Below are 14490 nucleotides of genomic sequence, written 5' to 3' on the forward strand. Positions count from 1 at the left end.
ATTGCTCAAAATTGCGGACGTTGGACACTTTCTTGCTGATTCACTAACAGTGTCACACTTCACATCAATGACGTCAGATTTCATTCACTATATTCAAACTTTCATTCCATATATTCAGATTTTCATTCCATATATTCAGACTTTCATTCAATATATTCAGACTTTCATTCAATATATTCAAGGTTCATTCCATATATTCAGATGGACAAACTTCATATATATATATATTATTTCCTAAATGGCATGCCATAGTGCAACACAACCAAATGCAAAATGAATACCATACAGTGTTTATGTGCATTTATAGTGTAACCTGCAAGAAATTACTATATTTTAAGTTGAGAAAAATCCCTTCCGGTCCCTGTGCTAAACGCTGTTCCGGTGTAGCCAGCCGGCGGGTCTCTACAGGTGAGTACGTGAACCATCTCAGCAGAGAAAGATCTTTGGCACGACACCGGCAGCCATGGCGACTGGCGTCCATAGAAACCAAACTCTACCGGGAAATCAATGTAAACTAAACAAGAAACAGTCCTTTACTGTAATGTTTTAAATTATTTAATATTTCTCCTTCTTTTTCTGTGCTTCATATGCGGTATGAATATTAAAATGATGAAACAAATCTGTCCAGTCGACAGGAATAAACAAAGCAATTTATCATGTCTAAGGAGGCTCATGCCCGCAATGCTTTGACTAGCCTATAACTTAGATTTCAACTGCACTAAAATGTAACTTTCAGTATAGGCTGTTTCACGAAACAAACATAGTGCAACAGATGGCAGAGTCTGGCCGAGGGCACTGATGAGTCAGATTTAGGTCACTCTTTACTTATTGATGAACTTACATGGTAGTCTTTGTGCCAGCTCTCAAGCTTGTCCTGTAAGACGCTGAAGGAAGATGTATTGGTTAGTCTCCTTAAAGTGTCGGCCATGTCCGTCCACAATCACTCTGAGGTTTAAAATGCCCCAGGAGGAAGACAACAGCCGGGGGTGTCGCGTTAATCTCTAAGGGGAGTGCAGTAAAAAAAAAAAAAAAACAATTCCTGTCCTGCACCCAGGCACCGCCTCAGTTGTGGCAACCAAGTGAGGAGACGAGCCGACAACCAAACCACAGTGTTTTAAATAAATAATAAAACTCGTGGCGGATACACTACGAGCTCTCTAGGTCACTCCTCTGCAGGTTGTGTTCTGTCGTGATGTAAATACGATTGTAATGTCATACTGTCAAACGACACCAAAGGCCCGCGGAGTAGCTAAACCTTGTAGCTCAGGCAGCCTGTATGCTGATGTTTCCGCCCAAGTGGCTGTGGTGGATCAAATCCGATTATAATACAGTAGGCTATACTAAATCATTAGCACATTTAAAACCATAACAAGTAGTGTAATAGGCTAGGAGGAGACTACTGCAGATAAGAGGCCATCTACTCATGTCCATTTCCCTAATTTCCCTATAGTCATATTCATATTTAATATTGGTGGTAATAATAATATTAATAATAATAATAATAATACACGTAAACAGAATGACTTATTGTGAGCATTAATTATGAATCAGCTGTATCTGCTTTATCATTAATTTAAAGGTTTGGCGTTAAACAATAACACGAAATCACTGCCTGCCTTTTGCATTGCAATAGTTTGCTTTAATAAAGTCAAGAGACAAAATGTTCTGCCTACACTTTGAGCTAACTGTGATTGTTGTTTATTTATTTTGTTTGTCACGTTTTACCGAATAAGGCTCATTAAGAAGGAGGGCCCCAGTGATACGGCCCGCTTGGCAGTTTACCTATGGAAAATATGAATGGACTATGTTTTTCTATTTTAGGATCCTTGTGTCACTGGTTGAACTTGGAATGGACCATCTGTTATAATCATAGGAACGTCCGTTTTCTGAGCACGCTCACTGCAAACTAAAATGCCATACTTGCTCTCGTTCGTAACGTGACCTTTTTATTCATAAATAAGTATCGTCCAGTCAATCATTTACAGCATAACCATTTCTTCTGCCTTCGACTGAGAAAAGTGGTATGCCCCGTGTTACTCGGTAAGCAGGAGAGGGAGGGTCAACATGGCGTCTGAGCAGGTCCGTTATGTTCAATATTTGTTGTTATGCTTGCATTTTACTCGTTTTTACTCGTTTTTTTGCTCACGTGTTTGTTAAGAGGGCAATGGTATATAATCCCGAATATAATAACCTGGCGTAATAAATATAAATGTACAGGGCTTTGCTATCAGCCCTACGATAGTGTCAGTGTAATAAACACTGGCCTCCGCTTCGTTATTGTAGGTAACGTTGTGTGGAAATAAGAATGCTATTATTGTAGCAGATCCGCTGTTTGACAGCAAAGTGATATTGGAAATATATAGAGAATATAAGCGGTGTGATAATGGGACAATATATCTATTTGCTGCGAAAATGAGTGCAGTTTATTTTTAGTTATGGCCACAGACAGGCAGTCGCGGGGCATTTAACTGAGATGCATTCCAACGCAGAGCGCATGGGACGTTGAAATCAAGCAGGGACTGAAACCTGAAGTTTGGTAATGGTGTGGACAGTAGGCTAAATGTAGATTTGTGGAGAATTTCACACACAGAAGCCTTGTTTTACGACCAGTGTTACCTCAATGTGTAACATTACACTGTGATTTTGAGGAGAGTATCTGAAATGTGGAGGGGAAATCTGATTTTAAAAGGTCAACTCCAGTCTGTCTGTGTAGAGGACGACTATAAAAGTAAATAAATGTAAGGAAGAGTTATTTTTGATTTGTAGTTTCATGACTTGAAATGAATGACGGATTCCTTAAGATAGTAGGCCTACTCCTTGTGCCATGCATGCTTCAGAGATTGTTTTGCCTTCCAGGAGAGTTCCAATGGGCCCGTGAAGAAGTCCATGCGAGAGAAGGCTATAGAAAGACGCACAATTAACAAGGAACACAACAGTAACTTCAAAGCAGGCTATGTACCTATAGAAGAAGAACGCCTTCATAAGACAGGGCTGAGAGGACGCAAGGGAAACATGGCTGTTTGCATCGTTGTCCTCCTCTTCCTCCTCGCCTTAATTAACCTCATTGTGAGTACAACAAGCCTAAATGTACTTGTCCATGTTGCTGTTGCATGAGTCATGGTCTTTCAAATTCGAAAACAACTCTACTGTCCCTCAGATCACTCTGGTAATATGGACAGTGATCCGCATTGGTCCGCATGGGTGCGACAGTATGGAGTTCCATGAGACGGGCCTGCTGCGCTTCAAACAGAAGGCGGACATGGGCATCGTTCACCCACTGCACAAGAGCACAATAGGAGGCCGCAAGGACAAGGACTTAGTCCTTGTCGGCAACAGTAATCCGGTGAGAAACACAGAGTACATTTACAGTGAACACTGAGCATTTTGAAAACAGAAAATGACACATTGTGAGCACACCTCTTTTATTTTATGTATGTTGTTCCAGGTTGTGTTCCAGCAAGGCACTACCAAGCTGAGCGTGGAGAAGGACAAGACCTCAGTTGTCAGTGATGTTGGCATATCCTTCACAGACCCTCGCACACAGACCACGTACTTCAGCACAGACTTTGAAAACCATGAGTTTCATTTGCCCAAAGGAGTCAAAGTTCTCAGTGTTAAAAAGGCTTCAACAGAAAGGGTGTGTATAATGACGTCTAATAGGTGTAACAAAAAGTAATTCATTTATTATATTAGTGTTTCACAACCTGTGCTCCAAGTACTATCAGTACACAATACTACAAAACAGGAAAGTAAAATGTCATCTTCAGAAATTTTGTAAATGAATAACTAAAGCAGTCATCTGGAACACGCTGAGCTGTATCAGTGTAAAATGGAAAAAGTTTTTTCAGTTTTCCACATGGCAAAAACGAACGTACACAACCCAGATTGAAAATGTGATTATCCAGAGAGACATGAAGTTTGCAGTTCACCTGTGCTCCCTGGCTGGTCTGACAGAGCCTGAGAGAATCTGAAAGAAAAGCAGGTGCTGTATGTATGTCAGCGCATACAGCAGCATTACTCTGTGCCTGAATATGAATATTTACATTTATTCATTTAGCTGACGCTTTTATCAAAAGCCACTTCCAGTTGCTAAATATTGCTTGTCAGAGGTTGCACAGCTCTGGAGCAACCAGGGGTTAAGTTTCTTGCTCAGTGACACATTGGTGTGTTTGTCACAATGGGGAATTGAACCTGGATATCTCACACCTAAAGTACGTGTCTTATCCACTGTCCCATCACCACCCCAATAGATCAAATTTTAGCTTTACTTAAAACTTATTTTCAAAACTTGCTTTCACATTGTAATTGTGTTGTATTCTGTGTGTTGATGGCAAATTGATGGCAAAATATATCTTTACATTAAGTTTATAACACATACATATGTGGAAAAGAGATAGGAGTCTAAAAACTTTCCAAAGCCCCTGTGTATGCTGTTTAAAGTGGTTACCAATCTCATTTTTTGTCTCTGATCTTAGATCACCAGTAGTGCAGCATCTGACCTGAACATTAAAGGGGACAGCAAGGCCATCATTCGTGGAAACGAGGGCGTCAACATCATGGGTCGGACCATAGAGTTTAAAATGGGTGGAGGCATCGAGCTCAGGGCTGTAAGTATGAAATGTAGCTACATGTCCTGTTAATAATAATAATGCGTGACTCTGGGGACCTTGTTTTCAATGTTTTATTTCAAAAATAAAGGTTTTGCAAACTCTTTTATGAATACAGTTTAAAGCTGATAAAGGTGAATACGTGAGGATGGATGGATTTTCTGTTTGCAGGAGAACAGCATTGTCCTCAATGGATCAGTCATGTTCAATGCTACACGCATCCCTAATTCCGCAGGAGACGTATATTTCGATGAAGGTCTGGAGAGGTACAAGCTCTGCATGTGTGCAGATGGGACTCTGTTCCGTGTGCAGGTGAAATACCCCAACATGGGCTGCCAGACCTCAGATAACCCATGTAGAAAAGCTCACTAGGAGACGTGACTGGAATCTTCTGTCACATCTCTCTACAATCTGTCACCACTGAAGTCAGATTACAAATTTGCATTTACAGAACATTCATCATGACTTGCACATAATAATACCTCTGCAGCTCACCTAACAAATTCTGTATTCCTCATTTTGTTTGCCAAACAGGAGTTGTGTTACAAATGATTGCCAGTTGGCCAAAGATATGACTATACTTGTAAGTGCTGAAGTATTTTATTGTTCTGCAGGTTTGCCAATTTTATTTAAAATGTATAATGCCATATCAGTGCATAACACTCCTATATTTAACATTATACTGTGGTTTTAAACTGCTCATTGATAGCAATTAGAAGCTAAAGTATTTATTTTTTGCCTTACCGTCCAGTATTACTAATATACAGACCTTGCAGAGGGGTTGTATAAGATTTTATTTGCTGTTCATTGTTTCTGGCAGCTGTGTTTAATATTTTCTTTATTATTATGATTCACTGACGAGCGTGAGACACTATAGGATTACAATGACTTATCTAATATTAAATTTGGGATAAACTGTAAAACACAAGATATATTTTAAGCCATCCAGTTATTCTTAAGCAGAGTAGGTCTCTTTCTGCACATCTTGGCCTGTCTATAATGCACGTGCCAATGGATATACAAGGGATGATGTAGAATATATGTAATATTCTAATTTTGTTGCAAACCTTTTTTACAGCGAAATAATACAATATTGAAAAACAGAACGAGAGTGCGTGCACTAAGATTATGCTACAGATGATTAAATGTTGGGATTCATGAATCAGGAAAGTTTAAATAATCAGTTGCTTGGTTTGAAGCCTATATTGAGTGCTCTGAATTTTGTGCAATATAGTATAAAAAGATATGACTTTCATTTTGCTTTGTATTGTCTTGTCCGATGTGGAGAGAGTGTTTTTGATCAACTAAAAAAACAAGGCTATCAGCCGTATTTGAAAAGTTCTCATTGCTATGTTTGTTTCAATAAAGAAACGTTACTATGTGAAACTTCTTATCATTGGCTTCTATAAATGTCTCAAGTGTTTACATGGTCATTTAAAATCATAAAACATTACTGTGCCTCATTATGCCGTTTTATTATCTAATAGAATGTGCAACAGGGGCATGTTCCCTTGCCATAAATTTTCAGGATCATAGTCATCTACCATACATAAAGAGGGAAACAATGACAGTAAGATATTAACCTGACGTGTAAATGATTGAGTGAATCGCAGAATGTCATCTTTGGGTAGGTGCATGTTAAGCTAGACGCAGCGAAATACTGTTCAGACTTTGATCGGAACTGCAAGAGACAAAGTTAACACACTGGAAGCACTCTGGGTGTGAAAAAATAGTCACTGGTATTCCTGTCAGTTTGGCAAAGAGTGGATACACAGGTGAGTTTAATGTTTTAAGTTCATTTGCTATTTGTATTGTCATTTGTTATGGATTTTCCTTAACTTAATAAATTACTGTGTGATGAAGAGAGAAAAATATTTTGCATTTGGTCTTCTCGCATTGGATTTAGTGATTTTAATATTGACTGAACAAGGACGCAGTCTGTCTTTGATATAACAATGGTATAAATGGCTCTTATTATTTCTTTTTGACTGAGTCTCTTGATGATCATCTATCTGTACCTGCAGGACAGGTCGTGATGGCAGTGGCACAGGGGCCATTCTTGGCTGCTGTGCTGCTCCTTGTCTCCTCGGGGCTCCATTGCTTCTCTCCCCTACCTGCCTGTCCAGAGTCCTGCACCTGTCAGAGAGCTCACCTGCTGAACTGTTCCTCCTCTGGCCTCTCCTTCGTGCCACAACACATCCAGGACTCCTTCACTGAGCTTGACATGTCTCATAACCTCCTTGAGTCTGTAACACTTGGCCGACCACATCATAACCTCAGGAATGTATGGCTGGGAAACAACAGTATCACACACTTGTCTCTCTGCATAGAGAGAAACCTGGGAAGCCATTATATCAGAGGTAGACATCTATATCGCTTGAGACCTTGGGGCAAACGGGGATGTGTATCTTGGGCCCCCACCCTGCACCTGCTATCTGTTGAGAGGAATCAGCTAGAGCAACTCCCAGAGGGTGAGTCAAGTGTAATATGGTCATACGCCCATAAATAAAACACTGACACAGCACAATAACCATTGCTGCCAGGTCTTGCAAAGGTGCTTTTGGGTATTATATAGTTTATTAACAGAAATATCACTCTCAAATATTTCCACATCAGTTGTTGTCTATATATTTAGTGCATGAAAGTAGAGTGTCTAAACCTAAACTCAATAATCATTCCTTATCAAAGAATTTGAGATATTTTGATCAATGGTGGATTTTCATTAGCTCAAACTGGGGCTCTTATTAACCATTCTGATCATTTGCTTAAGTAAAAGTACCTAGAACACAGTACAAAAATACTTCATTACAAGTAAAAGTCTGACCTTCAAAATTAAAGAAAAAGTAGAGCAGTATTGACAAAAACATGTACTTTAGGTATCAAAAGTAAAAGTACTCATTAGGCAGAATTGCCCCTGTTATATTATTATATTACTATAGTATTATATTATGCAATGATCATTGATGTGTTTACATGTAAGCAGCACTGTAATGATGTAGCTGGTCAAGGTGGAGCTAATTTAATTACTTTATATATGGTTGGGTAGTGTAATCCATTACTATGCATCATATTTTATAAACTGATCATATGTTTTGTGTGTAAGAGCGTAAAAGTTACTAGTAACTATCGCTGTTCAACAGATGAAGTGGAATAAAAAGTACAATATTATTCTCAGAAATGTAATGGAGTAGGGGCGGCGCGGTGATGCGGTGGTTAGCACTGTCGCCTCACAGCAAGAAGGTCGTGGGTTCAAACCCCAGTTGCCCCGGCCTTTCTGTGTGGAGTTTGCATGTTCTCTCCGGGTGTTTTCCAGCTTCCTCCCACCATCCAAAGACATGCAGTCTAGGTTGATTGGTGACCCTAAATTGTCCTTAGGTGTGAGCGTGAGTGGTTGTTCATCTATGTGTGGCCCTGCGATGGACTGGCAACCTGTCCAGGGTGTACCCCACCTTGCCCGATGTCAGCTGGGATTGGCTCCAGCCCCCCCCGCAGGATAAGCGGATGGTAATGGAGTATAAATATAAAAGATAAAATGGTCAGTACATGTTATGTGTGTGTATGTTAAGACGATGTGAAGTGCAATGTGACTGTTTTTAGTATTTCGTCTGTGCATACTGTATGTCAGTACTGTGCTGCTATCCTTGTTTCTTGTTTTCCACTATACCAGTGGCTCTCTACCTTTTTGGCATGTGACATGTGTGACCCTTGTCACAGGTGTCAGAAGTCTATGAGTCTAAGAGTTTGTGCCTCTAAACTTTTCAGATTGTGTAATCTGAATAAATGTTCCAGACCTAACAAGTAAAATGATCCGATGTTTCACAAATAAAGCAAAGATTAGGGATAAGAGGATGACTTTGACTTTGTATAGCAGAACTTTTTAGGGTTCTTTCCTGTCCCATTTATCATCTTATCTTGTTTTTAGATTTATCTTTTGACCCACTAGAGGGGTTTGAACTTTGGGAACATGAGAATCACTGGCCTAGACAATTTTATCATCTAAATTACATAGGAATGTCCCTTTAAAAAACACAAAAACGTTGTGTGTGGGTGTGTTGGTGACTAAAGACTATGCATCTGATAGTGAAGTTTCACAACAACACACACCTTTAATTGCCCTCTGGAGTGTTGTTGAGAAATTACTATGAGTCAGACCTGAAAGATAGCTCCACCACATTGGCATATTGTTCATCATATTCTGCCTATAAGGGTGGTCTGAGGCCTACTCATTCCCATTTAAAGTAGAATTAATCTATGAGCTGTGTGCATTGCTGTCCTTTCATTTGGCTCTCACATATAAACAAACCCTCTCACTGATATTCTTTATCTTAGTATAGTACTTTGCTCCTCTCAGAAATGATTAAACCTCCAAAGATAATGACACTGTACACCCTTCAGCCAGCACAGTTTTTATTGACATTCCAGTGGCTCAGAGAAAGGTGCAAACATGCAGTACAACTTTAGCATTTTCCCCTGCACCATATTATTTTATAGAATTCCTTCTGCTTGGTTGAACATATGTGTATGTTTCAAAGAAATACATTCAACCATGGTTCCTTTAAAAAGACATTTAGCAAGAAGAGCTGTGTTGACAGTCATACACTTCTTTCCTGTTTGGTATTCAGCTCACGGAACCTTCAGTGCCTCTCTAATGAAGCGCAGACCCATGGAGCCTTACTTCAGCCCAGCAGTCTCAGGGAGATTGTCTCTGGCTAGTGAAAAGGGGGAGACAGCATGGCAGAATGAGCATCACAGAAAGATTCTTAGCACATAATTAGTCATATTGTATGAGTACTCACTCATTATTGTGTGGGTGTTCATAGTGAAAATAAGCCAGAAGCAGAATTTGGATTCATATTCCAGGGAAAGGGTGTTCATTGATTTTGACATTTTACACTATTCACTATCTAGAAGTCCAGAAACAGGGAGAGAGAGAGAGAGAGGCCAGTAGTTTACATTATTTAATCTCAGCTTTGAAAATACTGCAGTACAGCAAACAAATACGTCAGCTGAAAACAGTACTTCACCTTTCAAATCACAATGAAGGTACAGCAGTAGCTTACATCACTGAGAAGACAACTGAAAACCTGTAACAGTGCATTCCTTGCTCCCTTCAGGAGCCGCGCCACCATGGTTATTGTTCTAATTACAGCTCTGGTTTTCTGTCATGCAGGGCTGGAAGGTAGTGAGTCCTTACAGGTTCTGCAGCTCTCCTTCAACAAGATCTCAACACTAAAACCAGCAGACCTTGCCCACCTTCGACAGCTAAAAGAGCTACACCTACAACATAACCTCATCACAAGTCTCCATCCACAGATGTTCCAGGATTTAGCCCAGCTCCGGGTAACACTGATCAAACTTATTGAAAACATGCACAGAATATCCAGCATTCTAAAAATAAACTCAGTGATGCCACACATTCTTTGTTCATTTCCAGAAAAAGTTAATTAAAAGATTATTTAAAAAAGCTTTTAATTTTTTTTTATTAGCAAATACTGAATTTAATTGTTTTTGCAATCAAATTGCATGTCTCTTACATATCTGCTGTATGTCCTTATTGTGTTCCCCTCAAAGGTTATTGATCTGAGCTTTAACATGTTGACCAGCCTCCATCCTTTGATGTACCTTTCTCTGCGTAACATTGGGGCTGATGTTAGGCTGGTTGGGAACAGGTGGCAGTGTGATTGCAGCATGCACAGTGTAAAAAGGCGGATGGCCTATGACAGCAGCAGAGGCCTGCAGGCCTGGAGCGTGGTGTGTGCCTCCCCCTCCATCCTCTCTGGCAGAGACCTGCTACAGTTGGAGGACAATGACCTTAACTGTTTCAGTACCGAATACAGGCCAGAGATCCACCAAGATGTGACGGTCTATAGTGGCTCTGAGATACTGCTGTCTTGCTCTACACTAGGTAACACAGTCAAAAAATTGTCAAGTCACTTAATGCATATATAACAATGTAGGTCAGTCCAACTGCATGCTAATGTTGTCTTCTTTTTTTTTGTAGATTCGGTGTGGTGGACACCCAGTGGTCAAGCATCTGTGAGCCAGCCTCAGGCTGGTCTGCTCATCAGTGACGTCACAGAGAGAGACACAGGACTATATGTGTGTGTGTCTGAAGATCACGAAGTTGTGTCTGTTTTTAACCTCCAGATCAGTCAAATAGGAGGTGCAAGAAGAAAAACTAGAAGTTTACCCAGAACCAGCCAACAAATAATCCCACAAGACACCCTAAATAGGATAGGTCAAGAAAGGAATCAGAGAGCTAACCAGTCTAACTTGGCTCTGGCTGTGTGTCTGTCTATTTTCATCACATTTCTGATAGCCTTTATCCTAGGAGTCTTAGCAAGACCATGTATAGATGTTCTTTGGAGAAGGGTCACCAACGGGAAACGTTCCTCTGCAACCAACTCTGTCTCATCTGTAGAACAAAGACAGTATGACAATGAGGCCTACTCCAATGGTGAGGAACCAGAGCAGATACGAACTCACAGGGAAAGGAGAGTCACATTTAGCACTGTAGACTTCAGCAATGTACAATATTATGACACCGTAGCCAGTGGTGATCAGGAAAGCATCAATAATGATGCAGTGATTGAATGTGAAGCAGCTGAGGCAGAGAACAATACACATACAGCTGGAGATTCACAAATTGAAAACAGCTTACAACAGAGTAGCATAGAGGATAACCAGAGGGATGGCAGAGACCTCTCAGATATCACTGATGCAGGCCGCACACACAACACAGAGTGTGAACACATCCCGGACCCTGTTGAGCTGGAGGAGAGGAGAAGCTTGTCTTCATGCTCAGATTCTTCACTATCAAACAAAGTATTTAATGAGGACCAAAAGACCCAGCAAGACCACACAACACTCAATTCTCCTCAGCTGGCAGAGGACTCTGTTCAGCAGACAGTGGATTTCTCAACAGCTAGAAAAATAGAGGTGCCACAAATTTCCAAAGAGGGAACAGGTGAAATTCATGGATTTTCTTCTGAGCCCTTTGCAGACTGGTCACCACATACATATAACACCAACCTAAAAGACCCTGATCTGTGGCAGGAGAATGGAGAACAATTTGAATTTAGCGATTCCGTTCAAAGCACATCTGCAAGGTCCAGCAGTAGTAGTTCTTTTAATGATTCAAAACTGACTGTGGCACCCACTTCAGATAAACAGAAGAGGGATGATATGTCCAGCTCCAGCTCATATGTCAGTGTGGATGAGCCTACACAATACACTGTGAACTCAGACCAAGAGGAGGAGGATATAGAAGGGAACCACAATAAACCTGTAAATGATTACAGATATGACACACTAAGGCCTGCATTGAGACCAGAGCACTCATTTTCCTCTCATTCCAGTGACAGTGATGGGGAAGACTACAAAGTCAAACGTGAACCACAAAAAGGAGAGGGGAAGGACAAGTCCATTAGTGTAGCTGACATGCAAAGCAGCAGCATAGTTACAAGAGAGTGGGATACCAGGGAGAAAGTTAAACCCATGCCACGGACAAAGTGGCGTGTAACCAGCTTGGGTGTTACCAGTAAATGTCTGGATAGCGTAGCACCTTCACCACCTGAAGCATATTCATCCTCTTCAAGCAGTGAGAGTGAAGCGGAAATCACAGACCTAAAAGTGGAACAAAATACAGGCAGAGTGAATGAGGGGATCGAAATCATTGAGCCAGAAATACTGTCAACTGACCTGGATCGCCAATGTATACCCCAAATCAAGAGGAGTTTGAAAATCAACGCCCCGTTACCTGCTTCTGATTCATCCTCTAGTGATGACAGTACAGATGAAACAATGGACCACATGCAGAAGCAGAAGCATGGAGAGATGAATGTGACAAGGTTTCAGTTTCAAGAATCTCATATGATTAAACTCGATTCAGACACACGGTGGCCCGCCCTAGATCTTCAGCATATCCCGCGCACTAAGAGCCGTCTAGATGTCAAGGGACTATCACCAGCTTCTGAGTCGTCTTCTAGTAGTGACAGTGAGGATGAAATAACACACCACGCAGTAAAGCGAAGACCAGGGAAGGAAGTCAGTCATGATCCACATACAAGTTGGCATGCCCTAGATCTTGAGCATATTCCTCGCATCAAAAGGCATCTAGATATCAAAGCACCACCTACTGATTCATCTTCTAATAGTGAGGTAGAGGAAGAAAAAGTAGCCCAAATAAAGAAACATGAACAAGGGGGACAACATGTTTCAAGACATCCATTCCAAGAATCTGAAGCTGAAATTCATGACGCAGAAACACGGTGGCCTCCCCTAGATCTTGGGCCTACTATGCGCATCAAGAGGCGTTTGGATATCAAAGCACCATCGCCACCTCCTGATTCATCTTCTAATAGTGAGATGGTGGAAGAAAAAATCATCCAAATAAAGAAACATGAACAAGGGGACCTACATGTTTCAAAACTTCCATTTCAAAAATCTCAAGCTGAAAGTCATGACCCAGAAACACGCTGGCCTGCCCTAGATCTTGGGCCTACTATGCGCATCAAGAGGCGTTTGGATATCAAAGCACCATCCCCACCTCCCGATTCAGTTTTTAGTAGTGACAGTGAGGATGAAACAACAAATCACATAAAGAAACAAGAGAAAGGGGAGACGCAAATGGCAAAACTTCCAATTAAAGTATTTCAAACAGTAAATCGGGACCCAAAAACACAGTGGCCTGCCCTAGATCTTGAGCATACTACACGCATTAAGAGGCGTCTAGACATAAAAGCACCATCACCTGATTGTGATTCATCTTCTAGTAGTGACAGTGAGGATGAACCAACACACCACATGAAGAAACAAGAGCAAGAGCAGACACAAATGGCAAGGCTTCCAAATAAAGTATCTCAAACTGTAACTTATGACTCACAAACACAATGGCCTGCCCTTGACCTTGAGAACACTATACGCATCAAGAGGCGTCTAGATATCAAAACACCATCACTGGCTTCTGATTCGTCATCTAGTACTGACAGTGAGGATCAAACAAAACACCACACAGAGAAGCCAAGGAAGGTGAACATTATAGAAATTGCACTTCAAAAAACTCAAAAAGTAAGTCATGATCCAGATACAAGTTGGCCTGCCCTAGATCTTGAGTATATTCCTCCCATCAAAAGGCGTCTGGATATCAAAGCACCATCACCACCTCCGGATTCATCTTCTAATAATCAGATAATGGAAGAAAAAGTAGCCCAAATAAAGAAACATGAACAAGGGGACTCTCAAGCTGAAAGTCATGACCCAGAAACACGGTGGCCTCTCCTAGATCTTGAGCATACTGTGCGCATCAAGAGGCGTTTGGATATCAAAGCACCATCACCACCTCCTGACTCATCTTCTAATAGTGAGATAGTGGAAGAAAAAAATACCCAAATAAAGAAACATGAACAAGGGGACCTACATGTTTCAAGACTTCCATTTCAAGAATCTCAAGCTGAAAGTCATGACCCAGAAACACGGTGGCCTCTCCTAGATCTTGAGCATACTGTGCGCATCAAGAGGCGTTTGGATATCAAAGCACCATCACCACCTCCTGACTCATCTTCTAATAGTGAGATAGTGGAAGAAAAAAATACCCAAATAAAGAAACATGAACAAGGGGACCTACATGTTTCAAGACTTCCATTTCAAGAATCTCAAGCTGAAAGTCATGACCCAGAAACACGGTGGCCTCTCCTAGATCTTGAGCATACTGTGCGCATCAAGAGGCGTTTGGATATCAAAGCACCATCACCACCTCCTGACTCATCTTCTAATAGTGAGATAGTGGAAGAAAAAAATACCCAAATAAAGAAACATGAACAAGGGGACCTACATGTTTCAAGACTTCCATTTCAAGAATCTCAAGCTGAAAGTCATGACCCAG

General features: G+C 41.0%; 2 protein-coding genes and 1 long non-coding RNA gene across 4 annotated transcripts in view; 2 read left to right on the forward strand and 1 right to left on the reverse strand.

Moving 5' to 3' along the window:
* LOC123971410 (cytoplasmic FMR1-interacting protein 1 homolog) overlaps positions 1 to 14490 on the forward strand; it is a 1205200-nt gene that overhangs the window by 304016 nt on the left and 886694 nt on the right. The window lies entirely within an intron of this gene.
* Positions 1964 to 5993, forward strand: LOC123971447 (beta-sarcoglycan-like). 2 transcript variants are annotated; one of them, XM_046050294.1, is made up of 6 exons: positions 1964 to 2079; positions 2857 to 3066; positions 3158 to 3343; positions 3446 to 3637; positions 4476 to 4607; positions 4779 to 5993. In XM_046050294.1, exons 1-6 carry the CDS (start codon positions 2065 to 2067, stop codon positions 4977 to 4979), a joined length of 936 nt encoding a protein of 311 aa, XP_045906250.1. In that variant the 5' UTR covers positions 1964 to 2064; the 3' UTR covers positions 4980 to 5993. The 2 variants fall into 2 exon arrangements, with proteins under 2 accessions (XP_045906250.1, XP_045906251.1); XM_046050295.1 differs by lacking the exon at positions 1964 to 2079 and adding an exon at positions 2717 to 2738.
* On the reverse strand, positions 9001 to 11046 carry LOC123971469. The gene is made up of 2 exons (XR_006825189.1): positions 9404 to 11046; positions 9001 to 9316 (listed from the first exon to the last, which is right to left on the reverse strand). It is a non-coding gene; the product is annotated as an uncharacterized LOC123971469 (long non-coding RNA).

This window comes from Micropterus dolomieu, linkage group LG05 (genome assembly GCF_021292245.1).
Source record: "Micropterus dolomieu isolate WLL.071019.BEF.003 ecotype Adirondacks linkage group LG05, ASM2129224v1, whole genome shotgun sequence".
Classification (NCBI taxonomy): Eukaryota; Metazoa; Chordata; class Actinopteri; order Centrarchiformes; family Centrarchidae; genus Micropterus; species Micropterus dolomieu.

Bases quoted from the DNA above. Each gene is read 5' to 3' on its own strand.
- LOC123971447 (XM_046050294.1), top strand. The intron at 3,067-3,157 runs GTGAGTACAACA...ACTGTCCCTCAG, and splicing joins TCGCCTTAATTAACCTCATT to ATCACTCTGGTAATATGGAC. The intron at 4,608-4,778 runs GTAAGTATGAAA...TTCTGTTTGCAG, and splicing joins GAGGCATCGAGCTCAGGGCT to GAGAACAGCATTGTCCTCAA.